The 25,430-nt window shown below is 43.7% G+C and overlaps 1 protein-coding gene across 1 annotated transcript in view; it reads left to right on the top strand.

The window, feature by feature from the left end:
• Positions 1 to 25,430, top strand: part of Rxfp1 (relaxin family peptide receptor 1) — a 101,721-nt gene that overhangs the window by 48,768 nt on the left and 27,523 nt on the right. Inside the window, exons 3-9 of the mRNA XM_051157332.1 lie at positions 620 to 721; positions 5,049 to 5,154; positions 8,881 to 8,952; positions 16,291 to 16,362; positions 22,901 to 22,972; positions 23,068 to 23,139; positions 24,973 to 25,047. Coding sequence (XP_051013289.1) covers positions 620 to 721; positions 5,049 to 5,154; positions 8,881 to 8,952; positions 16,291 to 16,362; positions 22,901 to 22,972; positions 23,068 to 23,139; positions 24,973 to 25,047 — 571 coding nt within the window. The remainder of the gene's footprint in view (positions 1 to 619; positions 722 to 5,048; positions 5,155 to 8,880; positions 8,953 to 16,290; positions 16,363 to 22,900; positions 22,973 to 23,067; positions 23,140 to 24,972; positions 25,048 to 25,430) is intronic.

Below are 25,430 nucleotides of genomic sequence, written 5' to 3'. Positions count from 1 at the left end.
ACCAGTCAGGACACCTCCTCAGCCTGCTGCTTTGTGTCTTCAATATAATCAGCATGGCCACCCTAGTTAGTTTTCTGATATTGTCAAGAGACATCATGACTAACTCTTATCAAAGAAAGCATTTAACTGGGGGCTGGCTTACAGAGCCGGAGAATTAGCCTATGAGCACCACGGCCGACTCGCATGGCACTGAGCACTTTACATCATGACCTGCAGGCAGCAGCAAAGAGAGATGCTGGGGCAGTTTCACCTAACATGGGTGGTTTAGGGAAACAGAAAAACAATGCGGAGAATGAATGGTATACCACGTTTCAGCACATCCGACCACCTCTGCCTGAAGTGTGGTCAAATAAGACTTGCAGGAAGCTACTACAGTGCTTGACAAACATGGAGATCAGGGGCCACCCGGGGCCTCCCACTGGGGACAGAAATGCACACCTGCAGGAAGTCCGTGGTGATAATTACCAAACCATCTTTGAGATTCACTGGCTTATTTTAAGAGCCAAGTGATAGCAAAATATATCTGCTTGGTTCTCTTTTTTTGTTTGTTTTGTTCTGTTTTTTTTTTTTTTTTTTTTTTTTTTTTTTAACTTTCTTGCGATTGGCTTTTTCTTTTCAGAAGACAACAACGGATGGCCTCTACAATTCGACAAATATTTTGCTGGTGATTACAAACTGGGCTCCACGGATCTGATGAAGGCAGCAGCTTCCTCCAGATGCTGTAAGTTTTTTTGTTTTGTTTTATTTTGTTTTGTTTGTTTTGTTTTGTTTTGTTGAAAGTCAGTTATAGTAAACATTTTTAAGAAAGGAAGTCTTAATTTGGGACTATTTTTGAGTGTACCAGGAATCAATCAAATCGGGTATTGCAAACAAAATCCATCTTGGTGGTCAGGGTCTATTTTATGTAATGTCCTTCCTGCCATCACAGACGATTTTTTTTTTTTTTTTTTTTTTTTTTTTTTTTTTTTTTTTTAATTTTATTTTTTATTTTTCTTTTCAGGGATTGAGGGAGGTTACAACAGTGGAGAGTGGATATGGAGGGACCGGGAAATGAGTGGGGTTCAGGGTGCACGGTGTAAAATTCCCAAAGAATCAATTTTTTAAATTATGTTCAAACCAAAAAAAAATGGAAAGGAAAGGAAAAATTCTGCAGCAAAGGAAAGCAAGGCAACAGAGGAGCAGAGCAGCTGCTCAGGTCCCAGTGTCTACAAGTAATCAAGCTCCTGGAGTTGGGGCCACAGTGCTTTGAAAGCCTTGTTCACTGAAGCTTGCTAGTGCGGTCCCTACTAAAGACTTGCAGACACTGCACAGGATGCAGACAGGAGAAAGCCTGGGAAGTGGCTTCATCGTGACTTAGGTCAGAATCCTCACTACAATAATTGCTTCTAAGTAAATTCTGTCTGGTTAATAAAGTCTGCAAATGCACATGTGTGCTTTGGACCTGTGGTTTTCAGAACTAGACTCATAAACCAGGGCCTGGGGAGGGGAGACTCTTGCTGTACTATTTTTTCTATTGCTTTTACCACACATTTAAAGTCTGGCTTTTCAAATTGATTTTTTTTTTTTTTTTTTTTTTTGTCTTCACTATTCAAGTGAGATTTAAAAACTACCAGCAATTCCCCAAATGTAAAGGTATGCACGTCCTTCCCATGAGTCTTACAGCTGCCCAGCAGCCTGGGTCAACATCACACCTGCCTCTTAAGGAAGGTGGACCAGATAATTTGATCATCAGAAAGCTAAAAGTTCATCTGACAGTGTAGTTCTGTGGTAGAGCACTTGCCTAGCACGTATGAGGCTCTGGGTTCAACTCCTAATATTGCTGAAAGGAAGAAGCTAAACTTAAAAGGCGTGGCATTGTTATAAACATAATACAAAAACACAAACTAAATGTATTATCTTGAAATGTAATTTCACTTTAGTGCTTTAAATATTCATTTTCACTTCTTATATTTTAATTGAATTTTAACCTCATCCTACTCAAAAAAAAAATGAATTGAGTCTTGTATTTTATCATATTTCAAAAGTATTTTATCAATTTAAAGTACAGTTGTTAGTAGAATTAAAGTATTAACACATTAACAAGTTATAAAAGGCAAGAGTTAAATGGCAAATGAAAAGGTAATAGCAAAAAAAGCTTCAGTGAGAAAATGCTCAGTTTGGGGTGGGGTGGGTAATAGTCCCTAGCTGCACAAAGCCTGGTGGCACTCAGAGAAAGGACAGCAGGTTGCCAAGAAGAGACTTGATACCCTATGAGCATATACAGGGGGAGGTAATCCCCCTCAGGAACAGTCATAGGGGAGGGGAATAAGGGGAAAATGGGAGGGGGGAGGGAAGAATGGGAGGATACGAGGGATGGGATAAACATTGCGATGTAACAAGAATAAATTAATAAAAAAATTTTAAAAAAAAAAAAAGCTCGGTGGTCTAGTGAGCAGTGGCTCTGACATCCAAGGCCATCCTGGGCCACACGGTGAGAGCCTGTCTCCAAACACACAGGAAACACTGGAAAATAAGACAGGAACTAGAGAAGGAAAGAAACCAAATGAGAGAGGGAGGGAGAGGGGAGAGGAAGGCGGAGCGCTGTCGCTGAAGAGAATTCAGAAGCTGCTGCACCCAGAGCTCAGATCAGGTCGAGGAGAGAAAGGCCAGCTTACACAACTCATACTGCAGTTTGTAAAGCAAAAACAAATAATGGGGGGAAACAGAGAGCCGGCAAAAGAACCCTGTTGTGCCTCCTCTGTCACTGCGGAAGAGATTTGTGACCAGCGGAGTTACTCGAGAAGCATGGCACTACATAATAACTGATGGCTCAACAGTAACTGATGGCTCAGCAGCACAGCATTTATTTTATCAATGCTTAGAAAACATGAAAAGCTGAATTTTTAATTAGATTTCTTTAGAAAGAATGGGGTTTAAAATTGCTAAATTAAACATCATCTTCAAGAAGTTCATGAAATAACAGTGCAGGATAAAAATCTTGGGGTGAAATTTAAATTAAGGTTCCTATTGTATCCTATTTTCTCATGACAGATTCTTGTTGGAAATTAACCTGAAAACAGATTTTTTTAAAATGGATACTTGAAAGAATGTGAGCAATTCACATTTTAAAGTCACATCTTCAGAAAAATGTCGTAGAAAGCGTCATGTGTAGGATATCCAATCCATAATCAAAGCTTAACTTTGAAGGATTTGGAGAGAAATTGTTTGCTCATTGGCTACACGCATTAACCTGCAAATGCAGCAATCTTTTCTCTTTAACCCAGTTGAAATTCTTACATGAACAATTTTTAATATAATTTTAAATGAGCAGGATGGCTTTGAGCCCACAGTCCTCTGCCTCTTCCTCCCAAATGCTGGATCAACCGTAGGCATATGTGTCACCATGTTCTGCAGAACAGGCACAACTTGGGGGCATGACAGAATTCAAGAGTTTTACAAAAGATATTTTTAAAATATTGGTTTGTTTGTTTTGTTTTGTTTTGTTTTTGTCACACATAGCGTGAATAATGCCCAAAACTTCACTCTTCTGCACATTCTAATCTCACTGATATTGGGTGTTAGGAAGATAAAAAATGAGATGTATGCTTTCAGCCACCTTGTGGGGCTGGGACATCTTAGGGATGTGATCCAACATACCTAAACTCCACTGGAGACCCACAGGTCACATAGCTGAACAGTCTAACGGCACTTGTGTTCTGTGTAACTAATACAGCGTGCTTTCTGCTTGCTTCGTAATAGACACTGCCAAACAGTGAGTGTTCCCCTCAGCATTGATTTATTCCTGGTGCTGAGAACTACACAGCAGCTGCAGCTCTAAGTATTTACTGCTCCAAGGGTACAGGGGGAAACCCCATCTAACTGTTGTCAATCAGGGACCTGTGTATCCGAGTCTGGCAGCTTCTTCAAAGGAACTAAAAATGCAAAGCTTTACACATAGTTGCCTAGTTTAAAAGCAATAATGGCTCGCTTAAAACTCTTCAGGACAAGCTGAAGCTGCTGCAAGGATTCCGTGCTCTCAAATCTCCATCCGGTTTACATAGGGAAACTCTTTCAAAAGAAGGAAACCTTGTCATCCGTATGTCTCCTTTTTTGCTTGCTTCTGCTTGACCTCTTCAACCAAAGGCTTTATTTATTTTATTTAATACTTATTCTGAAACAGACACTTTCAAATAACATTAAGCACCCTTCCACCTTCCCTCCTACGCGTGCGCGCGCGCGCGCGCGCACACACACCACACACGCACGCACACACACGTGCACAAACATGCAGGCATGCACGAATGCACACGCCCACTTCTCCCTTTGGTAAAAGAAGCAGAAGACCTCATTCATTTTGCAACAAATAAAGGTCAATCCCTTATTTAAAACAAAAAACAAACAAACAAAGAAAAACAAACAACAATGGACTGAGCTCGGGCTCCCGCTTAGCTCATAAGCCCGTCCTACTACACCCCTCGTTCATTTATTTATTTATCGCCTATGTCTAGAGAAAACTAAATAGTGGTGAGGAAATTTGTCCAGGAAACTCCCTTCTTCTGCCAACCCAGGCTAGTCAGTATTCCATTATCTTAACGAAGATCTGAGATGGGGGCTGGAAAACGTCTCAGCGGTTATGAGCACTTGCTGCTCTTGTAGAGGGCTGGAGTTTGGTTCGCCGGCCCGGCCCACCTCACCTCAGCAGAAGCTCACAACCATCGGTAACCACCAGCTACAAGGAATCTGATGCCCTCTAGGGCACCCATGGACACACACACACACACACACACACACACACACACACACACCGGCGCGGGGCGGGGGGGGGGGGGGATAGGGATGGGTTCCTCAATGTGTATATTTCCCAAGTTAATGCTAGGCTGGACTGGTCTTAAAGTGAAATTCAGCGCATACTGTAGAACCTTAATTTAAAGCACTCCCGCAAGTGCTTGGGTAAAGCATGATGTAGTTTCCTAATAGGCAATATTCTCACGGCTTTGCATTTCTCTCTCTTCCTCCCTCTCTTCTGCCCGGCCCCTCACTTCATCCCTTTCCGCTGCCTCTCTGTTCAGTGATTGGCTCTGTGCCCAGGCATTGTTCTTGCCAAGATCGAGAACTTCACTGTGATGAAGCCAATTTACGAGCTGTCCCGACAGTGTCTTCCAATGTGACTCTAATGTAAGTAGCAAAGACTGGCTGGTCCTTACGGCTGGCGAGTACTGCAGTGGAACCGCCCAGACCGACTTCGGGTCCTTACTAAGAATAATACACTTTTGCTCAAAGACAGTTTCATCCCTAGCTCCGTTATAATGACTTTTTCACACGTGGGTTTAAATATTAGTCCTCACTTTAAATTACTCCATAATCAATTCTGTGAAGTGTTGACTACTCACCATATTTTATCTAAGCAAAAGACGCCATCCATTTCAACTGCTAGTGGGGAGAAAAAAGTACTAAATAAATATTACCCAAATTTTTCTCATTACACAGAGTTTTTTATTTGATGCTTATTGCAAGAGCTGTTTTCGAGTTTATTACACATAAAGAAGTTTTCTTGTGCTCTTGTGTAAAAATAAAGAGAAACAGGTAAAATAAATTGGAAAAAACATTCCCAGAACTTCACGTTTAAATTAACTTCTAAATTACATTTTGACACAGACATGTTGCTGTTGTGGTCGTTCCCCTCCCCCACCCCCCCCTGCAATTCAGACTTACGCACACAGGAAAGCAAAGGGGTCTTGTGAAAGGTGCCCTGCTGGGCTTAGTGTCTGTGGTGCTGCGTCTCTAGTCGTGGTCATTTGACTCAGCCACACTTCAGCCGCACGCACACACAGATTTTGGCCCAGAGTTTTTCAAAAGAACTCAGTCAAAGAGAAGCTTCAGGCTATTTGTACAGAGTTAATTGAGTTTGGGGCTTTGTTTGTGTGGGTTCTCCATCCATGTGTTTTAATATCTTGTGACTCTGGCTCTGTGGTTCACTCCAACACAGTTAGAGTAAACCTTGAGTATACAGGTGTTGGCATGTCTTGCCTCTCTCAAACAACCTATGTGACAATGCAGCTGCTTGGCACACAGGTAAAGGAGCTGCAGCAGAGTCCCACCCAGTTCACAGAGCCTGGGTGTCACCCAGGGGAGCTCAGTCTGGGAACAGAGAAGCTAGGAAAGTGATCCACTGGAAGTGACACTTCCTGGGTGAAGAGGAGGCATCTCTACTGCTCTCCTTTTCTCGCCTCCCACAGATCATCATAGGAATTAGTACTGCAAGAGAAAAAGTAACGAGTCTCCCAAAGGAACTGAGGGAAACCGTAGGAACACTTTCTATGATTTAATTTCTAACTAAGAGAGAAATCATGGTCTCCCCCACTACTCATATTGAGTTACGGGAAATCCAAATTGAAGTCTGATGCAGCCAACCTCACTTTTTTTTTTCATTTTCCCACAAGTAATATTGGAATTCATTTGTCAACAATCCAACTAATCTTTGTGAAAGAAAGGAACAGAGAAAGAATATGAGAGGGATAGAGGTTGGGGGAAACAGGGTAAATAATGTAGATAAATTATAATTCAATTGAAAAAGAAATTTTCTGACCACACATGAATAGCATATATACATAAATAGATATGTATCAGCCAACTTTAACCCAGGAAGGAAAGGAAGGAGGGAGGGAGGCAGGAAGGGACAGAGGGAGGGAAGGAAGGAGAGTTAAAAACTAAACTAAGATCATATACTACAAAAAGACAAGTGAAGGACACGTGTAAAGTGACTTCAGGGCACCCACCCTGTGTTACAGACTGATGGAAGAACAAGGAGGCTGGGTCCCAGCAAGTGGCAACCACCGAGACTCCAACGTGAGATTTGTTATTTCTATTTAAAGTAACAGGTCACCACAGCTGAAAATTCAACAGGCTTTTGTAGATGTCAGTATAATGCTCTACAATTTAAATCTACAACATTTGGCTATTTTTTAGAAAGAAAGAAAAGAAAGAAAGAAGGAAGGGTTATTAGACTTGGTACGTTAATCCAGTAATAGTGACTTGCTTAACATGCATGTGGCCCTGAAGTCATGATCAGGACTGTAAATACACACACACACACACACACACACACACACACACACACACACACACGCTCACACACTGCAGCTCTGAGTGTATATATACTAACAGATATAGCTATACAGCCTTGTCTTGTACTTTTGACCAAAACGCTTGTGTCCAGTTGTCCATATGAACTCTTCTCTAAAGATCTCTCCCTCAACCTTGTTTCAGTCTGTTTGTCCCATTGCAGGAGGAGGGGGGAGCTGTAGGCTTTAGTGTAAATGCATTACAAGACAAAATATCACATTTCATTACTGAGTTCTTCCAGATTTTGAGTTGCAACTGTTACAGGGAAATGTCAGGAATGGCCAAAGTCATATGTAAGTCAAGTATCAAAGAAGCTAATTCATCCAGTGAGTGTTTATTGAAGTCAAAACTTTTTGAAAATGTTCCACATAAATGCTAAAGAATAAGATAGGCAAACACAGAACTATAAATATTTATATATTGTTCTAGCTCAATAAAAGTTAACTTTGTTTGAGACCTGACTTTTAGATCCCCAAGTTTAACCACTAAAAAGCAGAGCTCTGGCTTGAGTTTTGCTCTCTGTGACATATACACACTATGTATGAGGGCTTTGTCAAGAACCAGATAGAACATCAAAAGTTAAGATATAAAGATATCTTACATGATAGAAATTATTTGGGTTTTTCCTAATCAATGAAAATAGTATCTACCTCTCTTAATTTGTTTAGGAAGAGTTTGTCTAGAAGCCCTAGACATGCATTAGTAAGTCTCCAGCTGTACAAGAGACATTTCTTGCTAGGTCTTAAAGGAGCCTGCCTGCCTGGATGGTAACCCACTCCACTCAACAGTGGTTTACCCTGCTTTAGGAGTTCTCTTAGAATCTCACTTGTCCTCTTTTTAAGGCTATTAAGTGTGCGTCCTTGCACAGTCTTTGGAGTCCTAACACCCGCCCCTCTCTTTCAGTCCAACCATGTATCATTCATGCTGTAGTCGTTAAATTAAATTTTTTCGCATTTTTCTTCTTTTTTTTTCCTTTTTAATTTGTTTACTTTACATCCTGATTGTAGCCTCCCAGTCCCACTCTCCCTCTTAAGTCCCCCCTCCCCCCTCCTCAGAAAGGGGGATCCCTCCCCTAACATCTGACTAACCCCCTGTTATGAAAAGAGAAAATGTCATCATTTCCCCATTTCTCTAGCTGTCCCCCAAAATTCTCAACACACTGAAATAACCCCTAAATAATCACTTTAAAATGAATATGTATATAAACACACTAAGAATAGGACAACAAATTGCCTTCTTCTCCCTGGGGTGATAACTCTGAGAGAATCCTCTAGGCCAGAGATATCATTAGCCATCCAAAAAGAATGTGAACTTTAGGGCAGAGATATTGCTTTTCTTAAAAAAAGCACATGGTGGGAGTTTAATAGGCATTTACTGAGAAAATGAATTAACAGATGGATGAATGGATGCACACTCTATTAAGAGCACACCAAACTTTCACCTAGGCCATTAAACCAAATTCAAATACTTAACAATTTATCTTTCCACACTGTAAGGCAAAGTTTGGTTTGGAAGCTAAGTCTCAGCACTGGTGGGTAAGGGAGTCTCAGAAAACTAGGATAAAGAAGAAAGAAAGTTTGGTGATGATGGCTCAGCCACCAAGAGGGACCTGGAAAAAGCGTGACTAGTCAGGCTTTCTGAGTCATTCATTTAACCTGCATCACTAAGCCTATAGTGCATCTAGCTCGGAATCCAGCTCAGGATCGTCAGTGTTATAATTAGAAGTAAGACAGTAAGTGAAAAGGCGCTCAGCAAGACCAAACTATGTGTGTGTTTCAGGTCGCTGCAGTGGAACTTCATAAGAATGCTCCCTCCCAACGGCTTCAGGAAGTACCATGCACTCCAAAAGCTGTAAGGAAAACTTTAACTCTGGGCTTTCCATGAGCCTTCAGTCTTGTGTGCCTGTTTCTTGTTCCTTCTGTGGAGAACAGCATCGTACCACAAATTAAGTCTAATAATCCCACCTGGAGAAATTATGTATCCCTTAGCTCAAGGCTTGCAGGTAAAATGTCTAAGTATTTCTAGGAGGCATTCTACTTTAAAAAAAAAAAAAAAATCTCAGATAACTATCCCTAAGCAAACTGAAACACGTGTGCCGTGGGTCCTCCGCCATGGTCCACAGAATACAAATAGGCATCTCTGCCTCTTCCTGTCAGGCATCAGCTCAATGCGCATCGCAGAAAAAGATGCGCCAAGCTTGGGGCCAGCAAGATGGCTCCGTGTATATTTGTCATATCAGCCAGTGTTCTATGGAGTAATAGGTTTATTTATTAGAATGCGTTAAAATAAATTTATCAGAATTAGATTTCCTAGAATAGAACCTACCCAGCGCAGGCACCAAACGTGATGATTGGAACACAACCCCTGGAAGGAAAGATCTGACTCCCAAAGGTCACCCTCTGGTCCCTACATATACTGTAGGGGTGTGTATACACACTCACAAATACATAAGTGCAAAAGAAAAAAAAAAAACAAAGGAAGAAGAAGAAGAGATAAGGACAATAGAGATGAGCAAGTTAAGTGGTGTTCTTTCAGAAGACCAGAGTTCAGATCCCAACCCAAGTTAGCCACTCACAACTGTCTGTAACTCTGGCTCCAGGGGATCCAACACCTCTGGCCCCCAGGGCGACCCACTCGCATGCACATATAAACACAAACACATACACATAATTTAAAATAAAGTCAATCCTTTAAAAAATTAAAGATGTGGTGATTTTCAGCAAGATCCACTCTTACTATTAAATAGTGGGCTAAGGATGTAGCTCTAAGGTAGAACACTTGCTCAGTATGTGCCAAACACTGGCTTTAACTCTCAGCACCACAGGGTTTGTTTTGTTTTGTTTTTTTAAGGTTTAAATTGTGCAGAATTTGTCTTAGTCAATATGCTATCGCTGTGAAGAGACACCATGAGCCTTATAAAGGAAAGCATTTAACTGGGGCTGGCTTACAGTTCCGAGGTTTAGTCCATCATCGTCATGGTGGGAAGCATGGTGCCGTGCAGGCAGACATGGTAGGAGAAGGAGCTGAGAATTCTAGATCCAGATCCACAGGTAATAGAAAGAGAGAGCCACTGGGTCTGGCTGAAGTGTTTGAAAACCCAAAGCCCACCCCCAATGACTCACTTCCTCCAACAAGGCCACAGCTCCTGGTCCCTGTCAAGTAGCACCAATCCCTAATGACCAACCATTCAAATAGATGAGCCATTGCGGGCCATCCCTATTCATACCAACACCAAATTTTTCTATAGGTTAGCAAGTTCAGTTCATTAAACTCACACTTGGCTTTGATCAGCATTGGGTGTGCTTGCCGCTCTTTGGGTGTGTCTCATGAATGCATTCTCAAAATCCACAATATCAAGATGATCTCTATATGATTTATATCAACTTTATGACTAAGTCATAAATAATTATTGAATCACCGGGCTTAGATCCTCTGCCCCTGAAGCGTACTACCAAGAAAACATCTTGGAGCTTCTCACTTCATTTTCATGAATGCCTTGATTTCATTTTGGCATATTAATGCAGATATGTATTTTCTTAAGATAATCGATGAAATTAGTATAAGCGTGCTCCAGTCACCAACATATCCCAAGAGCCAAGAGTGGCAGGCTGGACCTGAAGAAGGGTGAGGCAGGTGCTGAGGCAGAGAGGGGTGGCATTTTCTTACTCCGTCCATCCTCTGGCCTTGAGATCTCATTTTCAAAGTCATATCAGAAAAATGTGGACCTGACTGACACATACATATGCTAATGAAGTGTTCATCTAGGATTTACATTAAACAATATACATCAGATTGGCCTGTATGGGGGTGGGGGGGTGGGGTCTGCTGGCATCATGATGCTGGTGACAGAATCATCAGCCTGAGCTAACCCCTCCTGCTTGCAAGGGCCATCTCCCAAGCAAAATACCTGTGATTCTACTCATGGCAGCTTCTCCTGGAGGGTTGAGCGTGGATGAAATTTCAGGATGTACACTAAACGGTCCCATCACAAAGCATATGATGGACCAGCATCTAAGCCAGGTTTTTCACTCACTAAGAGTCTCGGATACTGTAGTCGAAATGTGCAGAGAATCTGAGGGGATGCTGAGGTGGGAGTGGCCTCTGAAAACTCTGTCCATAAGTTCTTGGAACTCCTTCCAAGGAAGAGTTTTTAAAGAAGAAACAGTGGACCCAAGGCAAACCACGCCACAGATCCAGTGGGAGCTCTTCCAGGAAAGAGACCTTACTCCAGGGGACGTCACCCAGCCAGCCTAGGACAGCAGCAAGTGGCACTCAGGTATGCTCAAGCTGCTCATAATGGAGATCCACTATTTCCAAGAAAGAAACCAGAACATGAGAGCCACCACGAGAGTGAGGTCAGGACCAGTACTATCGAGAAAGGCATCTGTCTATAAGGAAACGGTTGAGTGGATTTCTATCATCTTACTAGAACAGGACAGAAGAACAGAGGACTGCAAACCCCTCATCAACTCCAAACACTCAGGAGAGGTTTCTGCCTATAGGATTGAAGATGGCTTGGCAACCCTCCCAACCTCACACCTCCTCTTGCCAACAGAAAGAATCTAAGTTGCTGCACTTCTCCAAGATGTGTGAAACAGTGCCTTTGCGCTATGCCTTGCCCTCGGTGGGGCAGTTTTACAAGGTAGCAGTTGATTCCAATTTGAGTACAGAAGCAGAGCCAGGATGAGTCTGCATCAGTGTTGTGGTCCTCCATAGACTCAAGTGCTTGAACAATCAGTCTCCAGGAGATGGCGCTGTCGTGGAAGGTTCTGGCCCTTTAGGAGGTGGAGCCTCACTGGAGGAAATGGGTAACTGGGATTTTGTAGCCCAACTCCATTTCCTGTTCTACCTCAGCTGGCAAGCTGCCTCCAGCTCCTCCTACTATGCCCTCCCTGCCTTGATGGACTGTACCTCCTCAAACTGAGAGCCAGAACCAACCCTTTCTCTTTTAGGTTGTTTTTTGTCACAGCAACAAAAAGGAAGTTAGCTAATACTATTGTGTTTGTGTTTGTGGACACCACTGCCTGTGGAGCACAAACCATGAGATACTGACTGATAAATTACTCTTGCAAGTGAAAGAATACCACCTAGCAACTTATCAAATTGTCTGGAAATCTGTAGACGCATGGATGTAATCAGACCATACATCATAAAATCCTGATCCATGAACTTACTGAACTACCAGAGCAACAAAGAGTGAACCATCCTCAGCTAAAACCTTCATCTGACCACCCTGCGCATTTGTCAAGGGACCAACACACAGAGAACTCCTAGCTGCTCCAAGGACTTGCACTCAGTACAGTCACCAACAGGTGTCCAGATTCACTGAGATTACCATCCATCCATCCATCCAAATCTAGTGCTTGGCCTCCTGCGTCCTTTGCCTTGGTGGTTGAGCTCTGTGGTTGTGCATGCCTTCAGCAAATCTCCAACTGTATTTGCTAATGTTTCCCCTAAACATCTGAATCAGCTGTAGCCTTCTTACAATTATGTAACACACTTGTGTGTGTATGTATACACCCATGTGTACACATGTGCACATGTATGCATGCATGTATGTGTGTGTATGCCCATGTGTGTGTACACCCATGTGTATGTGTGCGTGTGTATGTGTGCACGTGCTTGAGTGCATATGTGTGTGCATGTGTGCATATGTGTGTGTATACCCGTGCATGTGTGCATGCGTGTGTGTGTGTGTGTGTGTGTGTGTGTGTGTGTGTGTGTGTGTTGGGGGTTACCTAAGAATTAATTTTGGTAATAGAAGAACCTGTGATTGCTATGGCTTTGCTATAAAGTGGTGGTTCTCAACCTTCCTAGTGCTATAACCCTTTAACACAGTTCCTCATGTTGTGGTGACCCCCAACCATAAAATCATTTTTGTTGCTACTTCTTAACTGTAATTTTGCTACCGTTATGAATCATAATGTAAGAATCTGATATACAATCCCAAGAAGGTAGCGAGCCACAAGCTCAGAATGGCGGCTGTGAAGACCCATCAGAACTATGTTAGAAACTACAGCCAACAAAAACAATAAATCTTTTAAGTTAGTTTTTATTCAATAATTTCTGACGTGGAATTTATCAAATAACACAGCGTCTGTCTGTGTTTCTGACATCGTGTGCTCATGACGGACATAGCTCTTTAGTTTACCTTCTGATAGGAAAATAAAAAGAAAGGCACAAGCCTCAAAAGGCCAAGGGCCCGCCTCGTATTGTCAGCGATTTGTTTGTCTTTCCGATAGTTTAAACTGTGCAATAAACTTGATCTTATTTAAAAGGATAGCAGATGGAAACAGGGCAAACCCAAATGAAAAATTAGTTACTTCGTACAAATAAACTATCCTCAAGCACCAAATAGCTTGAAGAAAAATGTATTTCGTGTTTGAAAATAAGACTCAAATGACAGACAATCCATTTTTCAGAATGTCTTGGCTAAAAGGGGGCTTTTCACAGCAACTCCCAGAATCCTGAGGAGTCCAACGGCTCTTCCTGATCTCTAGCACCCCCTTGTGGCCACATATTTAAATGGCGTCGGTAACAGTCCCACAATAAACATTTTGCTTTTTTTTTCTTAATTTACTTCTAACTTATATATTCACTTTACATCCCGATAGTATCTCCCTCCCACCCACCTTCTGCCCCCTACCCCCTCCCTTGTCCTCAGAAAAGGGGAGCACGCCAACAACAACAACAACCCACCCCAGTACATCAAGTCGCATCAGGACTGAGCTCATCCTCATCCCCTGAAGTCAGGCAAGGCAGCCCCGTTTGGGCTAAGTGATCAAAAGCAGGCAACAGAGTCCATGTCATAGACAGCACCTGTTCAATTTACTAGGGAACCCACATGAAGATCAAAGTGCCCATCCGTGACAACAAAGCTCCAAGGGGTCTCTCGATAAACATTGTCTCTGGTTTCCAGATGTCTCTGGTTTCCAGAAGTACACCTTGAGACTCCATACACAGACAGTGCGATGTGCTGCTTCCTAGACGCTCGCCACAGTTGAAAACGCATCACTTCATCCTCAAGTCTCCCTGTGTGTCAGTTAAAAAAAGAAAAAGGACGGGTTACCTAGCACACCAACGGGCCACAGTATGTCTTGTGAAGCAATCAGTTCCATAACTGCATTTTTCAGTGAGAGTCGGGGACTACCTCTGAACCAAATATCGAGCTAACTGAAGTCCACTCCAGCTGATTTCTCTCTTATTGTGCCTAACAATTAATACCCACATTTAAGGCATTCTCCAGAACAATGCTGACCTGGTTTCCAGGCCAGGAGGTAGGCCTCTTTGCTTCACCGCTCCTCACAACCACAGGGCGGCGACACTGCACTCAGGTGCACGGAGTGAGAGAGGGGAGCCCTAGGTTTCTTCTAATATGCAGTCAAATTGATACCCAACTTCCCGGGTGACTCGAGGTCACTCTGTAAGCCTGAATTTTTGTCTTGGGGCTTTTTTTTTCTTTTCTTTTCTTTTCTTTCTTTTTTTTTTTTTTTTTTTTTTTTGTCTGCAGGGTTTAGAGTGTCAGATTAATCAACCTAAACTTGATTGGTGAAGTTTCGCCGTTGCTATACGATCTGGGCTGTGGCATTCTATGTTACAAACTTTGGGAGGGGGGGTTTAAAGACGTTTTTATTATTCTGAAGATTCTTTGACAACAAGACACGTTCACTCCTGGCAACACCCAGCCTACCTCAAAAAAGACGATGAGCATCAAAGAAATTAACATAGTTTGATGATGATGAAAATATCTTATTTACAAGACACAAAATAGCTTGATGAGGCTAATACCGTTGAATAGAGGTCGAGCAACATTTTTCTTTTACCTCTAAATACTTGTACCTATACATTATGGGGGAGGGAGGAATGGGAGGACACAAGGGGAGGGATAACCATTGAGACGTAACAAGAATAAATTAATAAAAAAAATTTAAAAAAAAGAAAATACCAGACACCTAAATGTCAATCTATATATAATTATTTATGACATACATATTACGTATATAGACATCCATTTTTTATTATTATTTATTTATTTATTTATTTATTTATTTATTTATTTATTTTGGCCTGGTTCTACGTGAGCACATATAAAGGGTAAGTGTTACAGGAAAAATTTTTAAAACCTGGCTTTCAGGCCCAGGTGATCACTGAGTGCTTTTTTTCTCTGCATTAGTTCATGTCTAGGCAATCCAAGATGCTAACTTTCGCTGTGTACCTTTCCAACTTCAAATTTATATAATAGTTTCGCTAATTGAGAATTCCATGTGATGCATTTTTATCATATTCATCCCACAGTCCTCCCAGATCCACTCCCGCCCCACCCCACTCCACCCCCACCCCTCCCATCTGTGTATCCTCTTTCTGTGTGTGTCTTTTTATGACCCACTCAGTCCAATTTGTGTTGCCCCATATACTGGGGGGCGGGGAGGGGAGGGCGCCTGAGAGAGCATTGTTAACCTACCAGGGCTCACACTTGTAAAGAAAACTCGCCCCGCCCCCTCATCCTAAAAGCCATCAACTGTCAATGGCTCATCAGTTAGGGGATAGGGCCCCATGATGCCCTCACTTTCTTTCTGCGCCCATGCTAGAGCACTGACTGGCTTGATCTTGTGCCGCTGTAAGCTCGTGAGCCTAGTGGTCCTGTCATGTCTCACTCCTGTCCTCCAGATTTCTGGCTCTTACAGTCCTTGAACCTGACTCTTACAATCCTCGAACCATCTTCTCCACAGTGGCCCCAAAACCTAGGGCAGGGATGTAATGCCAACGTCCCAGCTAGCTGAGCACTTTATGGCACATATTATTTGCACTTTGACCAGTTGTGAAAGTTCCCCGGTGAGGGCAGGGGCTGCACTAAGCTATCAGTAGACATACATGCTTAGAGGACAGTTTGATACTATTTCCATTTATGTCTTGAACTTGTAAATTTTTAAAAAACAGCTCAAGCATGCATGAATTTAACAGCAAAATACCAGTTTCGGCCAGTTATTCCACAGTGTCCCCTTTCCTTTCGTGTCTATTTCTATACTCTGTAGAAATACTCAGTGACATTCACCATCTCACCCTTGGGAAGGAATAGGCGGTCAGCGCAGGCGTGTGCCACCAACACCACTGCTTATATCTTCCAGGCTCTTTTGTCTTGCGAAGCTGATACTGTTGTATTGTTTCCTTTTTGACTGCTCTTGGTCACAGGTACCTGCAAAACAATAAGATTCGCTCCGTGTCCATCTCTGCCTTCAGAGGACTGTACAGCCTCACTAAACTGTAAGTACAGGAGCCAAAATGGCTGGCCCCCTGGACCAATAGCGTTCTGTCAGGCTAACCCATTGCAGTCCAAAGGGCTCTCCTGCTCAGGGCAGTGGAAGAGGACATGTATGAAGTGCTGAAGGGACGGTATGGTCGGCAGCCTGGGAGCACAGGATTGGGAGCACAGGATTGGGAGCACAGGATTGGGAGCACAGGATTGGGAGCACGCTGTGTCTGGCTGAGCCCTGATTTCACTTGCCAGGTGAGTGACCCTGGGCACCAGCTCCCTCTACTGCAGGACGCTTGCTTTAGTAGTGCACTGCAGGGCTGTTGTGGGAACAATGAAAACACACACAGGAAACATTAGGTGTGTGGAACCACTGTACATTGCTGATAGCAGCAGGAGTGACAACTGAAGGAACTTAGTCAATGTGAGAAACCCAGTGGTGTAGGGAAGAAAAAGGGGGTTCCCCTGTTTTCCAGGGGATTCTGCTTATGTTTGTTTTCTTTTCGTGCTGAGAATGAAATCTGTGTTTTTGTGCATACTAAGCATACACTGGGGAATACCCCCAACCCCTCAGATATGTTTTTATGAATTTTTGAGATAGAGTGTCACTGTGTATCTGCCTGGCTTGGAACTCACTATGTAGACCAGGATGCTCTTGAACTCGCCTACCTCTAGAGTGCTGGAATTAAAGTCACACACACTACGACTGACTCCTTTTTTTATACCATTTAATACTACCTTATAAATATTTAACATGCAAAGCTTTTGAGTGTGGAATCTGGTTTGTTTCACATGTCACTTTGTTCCATGTCTTTACCATTCCTCCTTGTGTGTATCAGAATTTACTCTTTTTCAAAGCTGCATAATATTTCTGTTGTGTGTGTATGTACCACATTTTGCGTACTCATCCATCTGTCCATGGGCACTTGGGGATTTCCATCTCTTCCCATTGTGATAACACCTCTGTCATCCAGTCCACACGTGTCTAAGTTCCTGCTTTGAGTCCTACTATGTGTGCTATGCAAGGAAGTATAATTGCGGTTCATGTGCTGATCCTGCCTTTTTTGTTTGGTTTGTTTTGGAAGCTACTGTACTGCTTCTCCAGTAGCCCCGTCACTGCTTTTAGTTCTTCGAGAATTTTGTGCAGTGTATTTTTATCATATTTTTTTCCTATGCCGCAGCTCCTCCTGGATCCTTCCCCATCCCTACCCACCCAACTTCATGTCCTTTCTCTGTCTTAAGAAAAAAGAGACTGGGCGGTGGTGGCGCACACCTTTAATCCCAGCACTCGGGAGGCAGAGGCAGGTGGATCACTGTGAGTTCGAGGCCAGCCTAGTGTACAAAGTGAGTATAGGGCAGCCAAGGCTACACAGAGAAACCCTGTCTTGAAAAACCAAAAAAAGAAAGAAAGAAAGATGAAGTCCAATCAGTGTTTGCCAACTATTGCTGGGCATGAGGCTCATATACCCAGTGTTACTCCACTGAAGAAAACTGGTTTTCTTTTTGCCAATGGGTATCACTTTCAAATAGCTTCCTGACTAGAGGTGAGCCTGGGTGCCCGTTTCCACTCCTCTGTGCTGGGATTTCTGTCTGGCTTGCACTGGCAGGTCTGGTGTGTAATGTTTTCTTAAAAATCATCCTCCACCTCTGGGTGGGTCTTGCAATCTTTCCACCCCCTCTTCTATGTAGTCCCCTGTGCTTAAAGGGGAGAGTTCAAGAAAGGTGATCCATTCAGGGCTGAGGGTTGCAAAGTCTCCCACTCCCTCCACAATATCTAGTGCTGCAAGAAGCTCCTCTGATGAGGTCTGAGTGAGGCACTGGTCCACGGGTATGGCCATATGTCACTAGGGCTGTTGTATTTCTATGTTTATTTACCAGCATAACAGTAGTAGGTTTATAGCAGGTCCATCAGCTATCTCGTCCCAGGTTCTTGGCCTCATTAATGGAGCATGGAGCAGGCCTTAAATCCAATAATAATAATAAAAAAAAATGATTGGCTGCTTCCTTATCATTTGTGTCACCATTGCATCAGTGAGCATATGTTGTAGTCAGACTGTTATCACAGCTGCCAAGGCTCTTAGCGGAGTGAAACTGATGGCTATTTTTCTCCTTCTGTAGCATGAATAGAAACTTCCAGCACTGTGAATGCCAGCTAGTAGGAGTGAACTTTCCTGTTGCGTACCAGCTAGATTTCTCTACCTTCTCTGTCATTCGTGTGGTATCATCAGCAATAGGGTCTTAGTGTCACGTTGTGGAAGATAGCGAATAGCATCGCCAATAGCCTGTAGTGTTTGGTGGTGTCTATGGAACCTCTTTGGCCAAAGTCCTCCCAAAATGTAACTCATTCCTGGTACTGGGGGACTGGGGGTGAGGGGACAGGCACTTGGTAGCATATGATAATACAGTTGCAGTATCGTCCTCGTCCATCATATGGTGGCGCCATTCAAACTGCTTTTATGCATATAGTTATAGGTTTCCACGTGGAGTTTCAAAAGGTCTTCAGTATAGGTTCCTCCTCCTCGTACTCCCGCTGTACCCTGGCCTCCATCCCCACCCCCTCCCTCCTCCTGTGCTAATATCTCCCTTACTCCTTTACAACACCATCTTCTACCCCCCCCCCCATGGCTGCATCACTCTAATCTCCCACCAACAGCACGTGAGTTCTAGTTTTCCTCACCCTCATGCGCGCTCATTTCTTTCCCGGCTTGGGGAGCTGGCTTCGACACTAACTATCCTATTGGCTGTGAGGTTGTGTTTCATGGTGCCCAAGAGGAACGAAAAGGAAATCCGGTTCCCCATTTAAATTTTATGTATATAGATGTCTTGCCTATGTGTGTGTCTGGGCACCGTGTGCATTCAGTGTCTGAGAATGCCAGAAAAAGGACATCAAATCCCCTGGACTGGAGTTACAGACAAGGCTGGGAACTGCGGTGTAGATGCAGAGACTCAAAACCACTTCCTCTGGAAGAGCAGCAACCTCTCTTCACTGCTAAGCCATCTTTCCAGCCCATGGGAAACTTTCCTTTTAATAGACTTTCAAAATTCCCTCATATTCATGCACATCCTTACCAAGCAGCTACTTACAAATGAACATATATGAAACGTGGGTGTGTAAAAGATCCCCCTGAATTTTCATTCTTTCCATTTGGGTTAGGGTTTTTTTTTTTTTTCTTTTCTTTTCTTTTCTTTTTCAGCTTTATTATTCTTATCTGGTAGGGGCAGGGTGGTGCACTGGCAAGACATGGAGCACCTCTGTTTTTGCCTTCTAATATGTGGGTCCTGGGGATTAAACTCAGGTCACCAGCTTTTGCAGCGAACGTTGACCTGCTGAGCCATCACACCAATCCTGTTCATTTGTCTTTTTCTTTTTTTAACCCTACCCCATTCTTTATCTTTACCAAAATAGTGTTTTTACCATATTTATAGTCTAGAGTATCAAAGTGTGAGATTGAGTCAAAAACTCCTGGCAACTGGTAGCAAACAGAAGACGGTCACAGGAAATTGGACTCCTAGTCCTGGACACTTTAGACCATCTCTTTTCTTTTGCTCTGAGCCTGTTGCCCTTGTCTTAAAGCAGTGTGCTCATTCTCACCTGGCTGCCCTTTCCTCTCTGTGGGTGTATTTGAAACTGTCTGGACAGCATCAGTTTGGCTTCATGATTAAGATACAGGAGACATTCTTGAAAGTCAGAACAGAGCTGGAAAAAGTTTTAAAAGCCCCATCTCTTCGCAGTTGTCCCTTGGCACTGGACTATTGTGTGACTGTTAACAATTCCATATTATCGCTAATTTTCTTAAATATCACTGGATATGTGCCTTTATTCTGCATAAAGTACTCATTTCATCCTTTACTGGGAAAGTCTGTAGGTAGATGTCTCTGGGACATAGGACGGTAGATCAGACATGCTTCAAGGAACTGCTTGCTACCCCAGAAGTTCAGAGCTCCCTGAACTGTTCTAGAAGCTATTGAGTGTTGTTTTTAAAAACAAAATCCCAAACATTCGATTTTATCTTTGACTACACAAGAGTCAGATGCTGGGATGAGATGCTGGAGAGAGAGAGAGAGAGGCAGAGAAAGCAACCAGCTGACCTTCCTACTCAGCCAAAGTCCCCAAAGGAAAAAGCCCTTCCTACTGGGCTCACACTGTCTTAAATACCCTTCAACTCAATATCCCTCATTTCTACTTCCTATGTGTCTCTCTATCCACCCTCTGGACTTCCTCTCACTCGCTAAATTTTTACTCATGATCACATCCTGTCAATCTGGTTGCTTGCTTCGCCCCTTGACCTAGGGTTAACTGTATTTAATCTTGTTTACAGAAAGCTCTTGGATTAAAGGTGTGTGCTAGGGGGTGCTGAGCCACACCACAAGTACTTGTTTACAGTGAACAGGAAGCTCTAAGATCAAAGGCTGAGCCACACCACAATTAGAAACAGGTTTTCACAGTTCACAGTTCACAATGAGATCAAATACCCTGCAACAATCAAGCCTCCCAATCTCTAAAGAGAAAGCAATACCATGGGATTAGCACTTAAGGTGAAACCTGCGTTGCTCACACTTGCTCTGCTGTCATAGATCTGTGCCAGTTGCACTATGCTCACCATGACAAATACCTGACAGAAACAACTTATAGGCAAGGATATTCATCATGGCATATGGTTTCAGAAGCCTATCACTGCAGGCAGCATGGTGTGGCCTACCTCCCTGAGAAATCCACCAGCCCATAGTTGACCCTCTCTGTAAGACCCTTCGCAGACAGCATGTTTTACTGATTGCCTGCATGTTTCTCAAGCCAATCACATTGACGGTCAAGGTCAATGTGACAGGTACTCGGTGAGAAGTCATGATGTCTGGCCTAGAGCAACGCAGGATGACTCTGAGAAATGAAGGGCACTGGGCAGTACAGATGTGCACGAGGCGCCTGGGTGGCTCAATTGCCTTGTACTTGAAGGGATGGGTACTGATTCATGAGAGAGCCCTGAGATGTTTGTGGAGGTGCTAAAGGTATTTCTTAGTTTTTCTTTGCCTGCCTGGCATCCAGGCCTGCAGAGAAGGAAGTGGCTTAACATAGGAAACAAACAAGGGAAAATCAAATCTAACAGAAAGGGCAGTTTCCTAGAAGAAGAGGGTAGGCAATGAGATTCAAACTTATTAATAAGACATGCACAGGGGCTAGAGAGATGATTCCGAGGTTAAGCACACTGACTGCTCTTCGGTAGGTCCTGAATTCAGTTCCCAGCAACCACATGCTGGCTCACAACCATCTATAATATGATCTGGTGCCTTCTTCTGGCCTGCAGGTGTACATGCAGGTGGAGCACTGTATACATAATAATAAATAAATATTTTAAAAAATAAAAAATAAGGACAGCATCATCCGGCGTGATGATGCACACCTGTAATCCTAGCACTCAGAGAGGCAGAGGTGGATCTCAAGAAACCACAACCACCAACAAATCCACCTATGGGGCCCTAGCATTATATGTCCTCTGAAAAGTACCCAGAATTCCAAATGCCACACAATTGCAGAAACTATCTGCAGCTGTCAAAATTACACCTCTGCTAAAGCAAGAGGCAAACCATAGTCAGCTGCTGCAAAGCAGCCCACACCCGACACCTGGGACGAAAACAAAAACATATGCTTATAATATTTCTGTGTTTTTTAAAGAAACCAAAATTCCAAAAAGTCTCACTACAAAGATACTGCTCGACTGTGCCTCCTTTTTTCTCCATTTCCCTGTGTTCCTCAATTTCCAGTCTCAATTTCCCTCTGGTTTTTGTATGTTACCTAATTACTTTTTCACATCCTGTCTGCCTCTCCTTCAAAAAATAGGCTGATATACTTGCCACAACTAGCCCACTTGTGAGTCATCTGTCATAACAAAATTTTTGAGATAATTAACTTATAAAGAGAAAAGATTTTTGGCTCACATTCCATACGCCCTCCCCGGTGGGGGGGGGAGGGAGGAGTTTCTCTGTGTAGCCTTGGCTGTGCTAGACTCACTTTGTAGACCAGGCTGGCCTCAACCTCGCAGAGTTCCGCCTGCGTCAGCCTCTCCGAGTGCTGGGATTTCAGCCGTGCACCACCATGCCACGCTAGGCTCACACTTTTTGAGGGTCTGTCTGTGATTGGCTGACTCGTTACTTTGAGCCTGTGAGGAGGCAGCACAAGGGGGTGGGAACTCATGGCGGAACACTCACCCACTTTATGCCTGGGAAGTAAGGAAGAGAAAAGCTTCGCTCAGAGGCACCATGGAACAAGAGTACATCCCCCCAATGACCCGAGGATTCCCAGAGGGCCTTGCTTCCTAAATGTCCTCAGCCCCTCCCAACAGCGACCTACAGATCCCAGCCTGATACCTATCTATGGGAAATTAAAAGCTAGGGATGACATAATAAATGATAAGTGCCCTTGGAAGTTCAGAGGCAGGAAGTGACATGGTGGAAATGGTATAGGAGGGAACGTAAGAAGAATGACGGCTGTCATTACTTTCCTTATTGCAACACATCAAAAAGAATAAACTTGTTGCTGCTATGTCTCCTTTCCAGGTACCTCAGTCATAACAGAATAACCTTCCTGAAGCCAGGTGTTTTTGAAGATCTCCGCAGGCTGGAATGGCTGTAAGTCTCATTTGTGTGGTATTTCCTTGTGTTGGTTTTAATGTTCCGAGAATGAGGATCCACGCGTAACTCTGTCCTCTTCTTCTCACTGACAGGATAATTGAAGACAATCACCTCAGTCAAATCTCCCCACTCACGTTTTATGGACTTAATTCTCTTATTCTCTTGTAAGTAAGTGAGTGAAGGTGCGTGCCACCAAGCCTGATGACCCCTGATCAATCCCCAGGACCTACGTGGTAGAAAGACTGACTCCTTCGAGCTGTCAACTCTGCATACACACTGTAGCATACTCTCTGGGGGTTTCTATTGCTGTGGAGAGACACCATGACCCCAGCCACTTTTATAAAGGAAAGCATTTCATTCGGGCTGGCTTCCAGTCCACTATCGTTATGGCAGGGGGTATGATGGCGGCAGGCAGGCAGACAGGTGCTGGAGAAGGAGCTGAGAGTTCTACGCCCTGATCTCAAAGCAGCAGACTGAGAACCGACTTGAGCTGACCAAAAACCCCGCCCCTAGAGTGACACACTTCCTACAACAAGGCCCACACCTCCTAATAGTGTTACTCCCTATGGGCCAAGCATTCAACACATGAATCTATGGAGGCCATTCCTATTCAAACCAATACACACACACACACACACACACACACACACACACACACACACACACACACAAATCAGTATAATAAAAGAAATTAAATTCTAACTGAAGAGACAGAAATTTAAAAATTAAAATTTTAAGCACAGTAAGCATTAAATTTGTAATTATGGACGCCTAAAGAAGCTTTCTCAACTAAAAACCACCTTGACCATATTTTCTAAGACTATAGGTCTGACCATTTTTTAGTATTATTATTCATCTCGGTCATATAGCTCCCTCCCTCCCTGTTTCCCCTATTCCCCCCTCCCCTACTCCTCAGAGAAGAGGAGCCCCACCCACCCCATCATGTCAAGTCCAATCAAGACTGAGCATTTCCTCTTACCCTTTGACCTGGTGAGGCAGGCCTGCCACGGGGAAGTGATCAAAAAGCAAGCAATAGAGTCCATGTCGGAGTCAGTCCACATTTCCCTTACTAGAGGAGCCATATAAGGGCAGAAGTGCTCATAGGCTACATCTGTGTAGGGGCCTAGGTCCAGTCCATGTGTAGTCCTTGGTTGGAGCTTCAATCTTCACAGGTCCCGCAAGGCCCTGGTTAGCTGTCTCTATTGGTCTTCTTGTGGAGCTCCCGTTCCCCTCTGAATCCTTCTATCCTTTCCCCCTCACCCTTCCACAAGACTCCCTGTGCTCCCCCCGTGTTTGGCTTGTGGGTCTCTGCATGTGTTTCCATCAGCTGCTGGGTGGAGCCACTCAGAAGATTGCTATGCTAGGCTCATAAGCAGATGTTAGCCATATAGCACAGGATGAACATACAATTCACAGACCCCCCCCCAAAAAAAAGATAAGTAACAAGGAGAACCCAAGGGAGGATGCTTAAATCTCAGACTCCTAGCGGAAGGAGGGAAACACCAACCCGCCCACAAAAACTTCGACCCCAAACTTACCCTGCCTACAAGATGTGCCAGGACAAAAGCGGAGCAGAGATTAAGGAAATGCCCAACTAATGTCGGGCCTAACCTGAGACCCACCCCGGGGGGTGGGGGGTGTCTGACCGTTTGATGACGATGTTCTCCCAGCCCACCAAAACTGAGCACAGGTTCTGTACCGAAGTATCCTTAAAGCGCCATCATTCCGCGCAGGCGAAGTAAGGCCAGCAAAGGCAAGGCCGCCTACAAAGGGCACCTCGTTTGCCCTGCTGATGGGCACAGGCTTTTGTTCCCTGCAAGAGAACGGATGCGTGTAAATTCTTACTTCCAAAGTGCTTTGATACTGCAGGGCGTGCAGAGAGAAAGTAATGTGGGAGACTTGTGGAGTGAGCTTCTCGTGCTTTCGGGAGAGTAACGGTAACAGTGTGTTTGACTAGAGACAGAAAATGTGATTTTCGTGGTTTCTTTCCTTTTTAGAGAGCTGATGAGTAATGTCTTCACCGGTTTGCCTGACAAACCCCTATGTCAGCACATGCCCCAGCTGCAATGGCTGTAAGTGAGCGCATCTCTCTCTCTCTCTCTCTCTCTCTCTCTCTCTCTCTCTCTCTCTCTCTCTCTCTCTCCCCCCCCCCGCCCCCGGCCCCCCTACATTGTTCTGAATTTGACTAACACACATTGGACACCAAGGGTCTTCTGTGCCAGGTAGCTAGTGTATCGAGTTTCTTTGCATTATTTTATTATTGTCTTTTTATATTAAGCACCCTCGTTGAGTAACTTCTCTAAACTTTCACCAAAATGCAATGCATGAAAGAGAAAAGTATTTGGAACCGGGAAGAAGAAAGACAGAAGGGACATCACATTGGTCTGCTTCATATTTCTTCCCGCTGTCAATCTGCTCACCTATTAGACTGATGCAGAAAGCTAAGTCATTTCAG

Source organism: Acomys russatus, chromosome 15 (assembly GCF_903995435.1).
Source record: "Acomys russatus chromosome 15, mAcoRus1.1, whole genome shotgun sequence".
In the NCBI taxonomy this organism is placed as follows: Eukaryota; Metazoa; Chordata; class Mammalia; order Rodentia; family Muridae; genus Acomys; species Acomys russatus.
The sequence above is the reverse complement of the archived record's forward strand: the minus strand, read 5'-3'. Positions and strand labels throughout refer to the sequence as shown.